Source organism: Idiotropiscis lumnitzeri, chromosome 3, assembly GCF_059441095.1.
Source record: "Idiotropiscis lumnitzeri isolate Australia: NSW breed Sydney's pygmy pipehorse chromosome 3, RoL_Ilum_1.0, whole genome shotgun sequence".
Lineage (NCBI taxonomy): Eukaryota > Metazoa > Chordata > Actinopteri > Syngnathiformes > Syngnathidae > Idiotropiscis > Idiotropiscis lumnitzeri.
Window position 1 is genome coordinate 11,207,441 of NC_142393.1, and position 5,976 is coordinate 11,213,416.

General features: G+C 40.2%; 1 protein-coding gene across 2 annotated transcripts; it reads right to left on the bottom strand.

The window, feature by feature from the left end:
• Nucleotides 1–464: 464 nt before the first annotated feature.
• Nucleotides 465–5,745, bottom strand: LOC148339907 (neuropeptides B/W receptor type 2-like). Of its 2 annotated transcripts, XM_088290878.1 has the most exons (3): nt 5,684–5,745; nt 5,543–5,592; nt 465–5,472 (listed from the first exon to the last, which is right to left on the bottom strand). In XM_088290878.1, exon 3 carries the CDS (start codon nt 5,098–5,100, stop codon nt 4,081–4,083), a length of 1,020 nt encoding a protein of 339 aa, XP_088147004.1. In that variant the 5' UTR covers nt 5,101–5,472; nt 5,543–5,592; nt 5,684–5,745; the 3' UTR covers nt 465–4,080. The 2 variants fall into 2 exon arrangements, with proteins under 2 accessions (XP_088147004.1, XP_088147003.1); XM_088290877.1 differs by having other exon boundaries at nt 5,543–5,696.
• Nucleotides 5,746–5,976: the final 231 nt, after the last annotated feature.

Genomic DNA, 5,976 nt, shown 5'->3' on the forward strand with positions numbered 1-5,976 from the left:
AACCTCTCCAGGTTCATAAGAACATGGGCAGTTGTTTTTTTTGTTTTGTTTTTTTTCATTTCTTGTTTGGTGTTATTTTTCTAATCTACTCAATAATGGTTGAGAAACGTGGTCCGTGGGCGGCACACTTCTCTTAGAGTTCGGAGCTTGGGGTTCATTCCTCAGCTCCAGCCCTCTTGTGTGGAGTTTGTATTGCTTTGGATTTTGTCTGCGTTCTCTCTAGCTTCCTCCAACTTTCCAAAAACTTGCACGTCAAGTTCACTGTAGAACCTAAATTAGGTTAAAAGTGGGCGTTAATTGTTGCTTGTCTAGATTTCATGGATGGAATTACAAAATTGATTTTTCAGACATTTCATTCCAATAACAGCTTGAGTTTCACTAAATTGATGTATTTATTTGTGAAGTCATACATTCAATTTATTTAATTCTTTGCTGGATGCAGAAGAATACAAACATCTGGTACAACTACAAAGTCTGTGAAATAAAGAACAAGCACTTCTCGATCAAGCACATTTTTTTTTTATGTGCGAAAAATTTCTAACAAGAGGAAGCAGCAGGCGGTCGATGAGATTGAAACTGCGACCTTTTGCCGGCGGGTCACTAATTCATTCCGCCTCTGTTTGGCTCAGTGCTGATGGACATGACCTTGGGAATGGCCCAAGCATAAATTTGGGCCATGGCCTCACCTTCTTCTTCATGTTCTTATTTTTTTTAATTAAATGACAAAGAACAGCATGCATGCAGGTGATTAAATGTCTGCATCAGGCTGCTGTCCGTCAAAACCAGGGGTGGGCAAACTTTCTGATTTGTGGGCCACTATGGCTTCTAAAATTCGACAGAGGGACCGGACCAGGAGCAGATGGATGGAGTGTTATGGTCACCGGAGAAAAAAAATCCATTTAATTTGAAATGAAAGTGAACAAAAGCATAACAACAAAATATATGTATTTGACACACCACAGTATTTGGAAAATAAAACATTAACAAGGGATATTCAATTTTTTTTCTAGTTCGGTGGACCGGATTAAAACGTTTAACGGGCCTCATGTGGCCCCCGGGCCGTAGTTTTCCCACACCTGGTCAAAACATTACTATACAGCAGGCGTAAATACAAACGCTCCATTTTGGTCACTGAACAGGTGACAATGAAATCAGTCATGTAAAATGACACAATGGACCCAAATCACATTCAACACGTCATCACGATAAATGAAAGATCACATTCCCAGGCGAGGCAAACTCGTTGCAGGTTTTTTTTATGTTTTTGCAAAGAAGAATCTTGGAAAGCGACTGAATAATGACTTCATGCTGAAAACACAAGAATCCGCAGTAACCTCGATGAATTCAAACTTTCTGGCATTGACTCACAAAGATAAACAGCAAAGCATCTTTCATTTGAAATACCTCCGAGTCTTTGAGTCATTCATTACATTCCTTGTTCAATGGTAAACATGCTTGAAATAAGACTTTAGAAAAATCCCTTTTTTTTTTTTAATCTTCACATTTTTTGTCTGCAGCAGACAAAACATTAAACTTTGTTTAAAAAGACCAAACAATTTCCCTACATTTAATGATTTGGATGAGATTGGGTGATTAGAATAAAGATTGAATGGATAAAAAAAGAGAAACATTCAAACAACAACCTGCTGAAATTAATTTAACATGAATCAAACACTTCCACAAGTGACCACATTGAGATTTTAGACATTACATTCTTAAAAGATGGTCTCGAAAAAAAAATGCGAATAGAAAGGGATGGAATAAAATGTTTTGTTACTTTTTCAAATATTTACTCAAATATCATACAAATATTGATAAAACATAATGCAAACATAAGGCTTGCTCGTCTGCATCGAGCAGGTGAAACACAACAACGACGAGCATAAATATTAACAATAAATTAAAATATGAAATAAGAGGTTTGATCAGAATAATAACAAATGTAAAATTTGACTTTATAAATCAACTTAATGCACATTTGTTGTTGTTGTTAATGTTGAATTCCATGACTCCAGGTATTAATTTGAATAAGGACTATTTAATTACAATTTACATGGATAAATAAAGTAGCAGAGTAAATTGGAATTTCTTTGTGTGATGTATTGCCTTTCGTTCGTGTAGAAGAAATCGTTTTACCGCGAGTCATGTCAAAGCAAAAACGAAACGGTTTGGTGACGACAGCAAGGTAGGACTTTGTAATGAGCGTCTACAGTTGCCAGGGGGCGACGAAAGCTCACAAATACATAAATTAGACATAAATCGTCAGAAAGCAGACGCTCTCCTGTGATGTTTTTGTAACACGTCAAACAACGGACACGTGGATAAAATAAAATAAAATAAAATAAAATAAAATAAAATAAAATAAAATAAAATAAAATAAAATAAAATAAAATAAAATAAAATAAAATAAAATAAAATAAAATAAAATTAAATTAAATTAAATTAAATTAAATAAACACGTGATCATATATTTGAATGAACTCTACCAATTGCCTTTGTAAATCTATCAGGACATTTCTGAAGGAATATTTCGGGGGAGCAAAAAGGGAGTCTCAAACGATGCCCATTTTGAACAAATGGTTGTGGGTCAACTTTCCACTGTTCCGCAAGTAAATGGTGCGAATCATTTTGGACTTCATGAATGAAACAATGATGCTAATAATCTCCCTTTGCTTTGTATTCCTTCTACATTCTCAGCTCATGCTGGTTAGATTAAGACTAAAGCCACATTCAGACTGCAGGATGTGATTCCCAATTTTTAATTTTTTTTCTAAATCCAATATATTTATGTACTCATTCACATTACAACTACAAATACTTTAACGTGAATGTTATCCGCAATGTGACATGCGTGTGGACAAAGCACAACATTGGGTAACGTGTAAAAAAAAAAATGGCATTGTGTTGACAGAAGTATATGTAACAATGGGATTGTAAATGTATAGTTATGTGTTCCCAGGGGGACTGTTAAGTTGTTGCACACCGCACCAGAAGAGCGGAAGTAGAGTGTATGAGAGACGTGCAGTTGACGTTATAATAAAGAATCAGTGAGCAAATGAAAGGGCTCTAACCGTCCATTCTGTGTAGTCTTATGACAGAACAGAACGAAACAGTATATATTACCTGCATTTAGAGGTTCATTTTATCGTTTTATATGGCCAGAGTAGCGAAGCGGGAGGAGGTCGAAATATTTTGCTGATGATATGAGGCAACATTCCTCAATCTTCTAATTTGACGGCAATGTCAACAAAAGATATTGTCTCATCATTGCAGCATGTAATAAATGAACCCTCAGCGTGACTGTATTGCTAATATTACCGCAAATATTCACTTTATGCGTCATGTTTCAAGTGGGATTAAATTAAAGACATGTAAAGACAACAACAGTTCCTCAAAACCAATTTCTGCTCGTGTGAGTGGGGTTTTTTGATGACATATAGGTTGGATGTGTTTTAAAAGTGTTCATACTGCAGACGCATCGCATCCACATTCCATTTAGTATATTCACAATCAAAATTGGCCCAAGTCGGTTTTGTCAAAAATCTGAATTGTACTATTCACACCGCTTGAAAAATTCAGATACGTGGAGAATATGGCCGAAATAAAATCGGAATTGATCTGAATTGTGAACATAGCCTAAACTCACCGCAATTGTGAATATGATTGTGAAAGGTCGTTGTGACAAGTGACCCTAATGAACTTTGAGATCAATAATATCTGTCCATTTGGACCGACCAACCCTTAAAACATCTTCGTGGACAATGACTTTAATTATGAACTGTTCATCAAAACAAATATATGATGACACATATTGGTGTTGATAAACCTTAATTTTGTTTCATACACATGCGACTACTCCTGCGACAACAAACTTGGAAAACATTTGAAATATTTCGTTCGCTGATTTTTCAGTTTTCGGGTCCTTGAATAACGCAATATGAAATGTGTTGGGCGTAATTTTCTTAGCGGAAGCCATTTAGACCAAAAATTAGGATATATGCAGGTTTTTTTTTTTTTTTTTACTGGTGTAGCTTGTACACATTTTTCCTCACTCTGCACCCACGTGGCTGCACTGTCCGTTCATGCAGGCCTACATTCCAGCATCTTCTTGAAGGCCTTCCTAAAACTGTCATCGAGGAACGCATAGAGAAATGGGTTGAGGCAGGAGTTGGCGTAGCTGAGGCTGGTGATGAAGTAGGAGATCCCAATGACCAGAGGTGTGGCCCTCAGGTCAGTGGTCAGGGCCACAATGGTGCTGAGGTGGAACGGTGTCCAACAGAACAAGCAGACGGCCAAGACGATGAAGACCATGATGGTGACTTTCTTCTTGGCTTTGTCCAGTGCTTTGGCGTTGCTGTTGAGGCGCATGTTCCTCAGCTTGTACAGCATCAGTGTGTACAAGATGCAAATGGTGGACACCGGGATGGCGAAGCCCAAGATGAGGGTGTAGATCCGACTGGCTTTGAACCACGAGCTCTCCGGTGCGGGGAAGCTGAGCACGCAGCTCTTCCTGCCATCGCTGGGGTCGACGAAGACGCCGGCGAAAATGCTGAACGGCATCACGATGAGGATGACGAGAACCCACACGCAAAAGGAGATGATCTTGGCCGCCCGGTAGGTGCGGTACGGCATGCGCTTGGACCTCACTGTGGCCAGGACCACCAGGTAGCGGTCCACGCTCATCACAGTCAGGAAGTAGATACTGGAAAAGATGTTATAATGGTCGATGCTCAGGATGATTTTGCACAAAACGTCCCCGAAGGGCCAGTAATGCAGCAGGTGCTCGGCAATGCTGATCGGGAGCACCAACGTGAACAAGTCGTCGGCGATGGCGAGGTTGAGGATGAACATGTTGGTGACGGTCTTCATTTTGGGCGCTTTGAGGATCACGTAGATGACAGCCGTGTTGCCAGTCAGGCCCACAGCGCAGATGACCGAGTAGATGATGGGCAGGATGACATAGAGGTTAGCGTAAAAGTAGAACTCGGACGGAGGGGTGCAGTTCAGGTCTGTGCGGTTGCCCGAGGAGAGAGTGTAGAAGTCAACTGAGTCGTCGCACAGCGGCGGCGCAAAGACGCCGGGGTCAGATGCGTTCTCCATGTTTTGGACGGGAACTCCCTAATGATTCATCAAAGGAAGTGTCCGGATAATTCCAGAGGAATGTCTTTGACACAACTGCGGTTTAAGATGAAGCTCAAACAAGTCACACTGTGAGGTGTGGTAAGATCCTTATGTACGTCTTCACCGTTGGAATTCTTTTCAAATGAACAAAAAAAAGTCTGCTTGGAGTTCAGCTAAACAAAGATTCTGTCATTTTTCTTCCTCATGCAATTCACTGGGGTGAGTCAAAGACAGTAAGTCCTGCCTTCCTCTGTATCTCTTCTCTCTCCTGGAAGTGTCCCTCCAAAAAAAAAAATGTTCTGTGCTTCACTGCTAGGTGGCCCCTACGCCCTCCTTCTCCTCCCGGGCACCCTAGGAAGGAGCGTGTTCAAAATGTTGGAGATGAAATAAGATTTCAAATGAAGAAGCATGTATTAATTACCTTCAGTAACGAGATCCAGCAGAAACGATGAGCAATGCCTTGAACAGCAGCTGAAAACAAATGCAAAAATAACAAAAGGTCATATTTCTAAATAAGATACCGCACGCTTATGAAGAAGTGCAAGGAAGAGAATTCAGCCACCGTAACATTCTGCCTCTTCACTCCTCCCTCGACTCCTCAGCCGCTCCCCCGCACCAGCATCTGTTGAAGCTATCTCTCTCTCTCTCTCTCCCTCTTTCTCATCCGTCTCTTGCATCAAAAATAGATTCCAGTGGCTTGTAATCGTTGGGCTTTAATATGGTGACTTTTATTTCCCTGTATTTTTTAGCATGTGGTGATTATCCTCAATAATTGTTGGGAGGAGTGACCACTTTGATTCGGACATGGTTGGACATGGGCAAGTTTGGTTAGACGTGCCGAGAACAACCCATCAG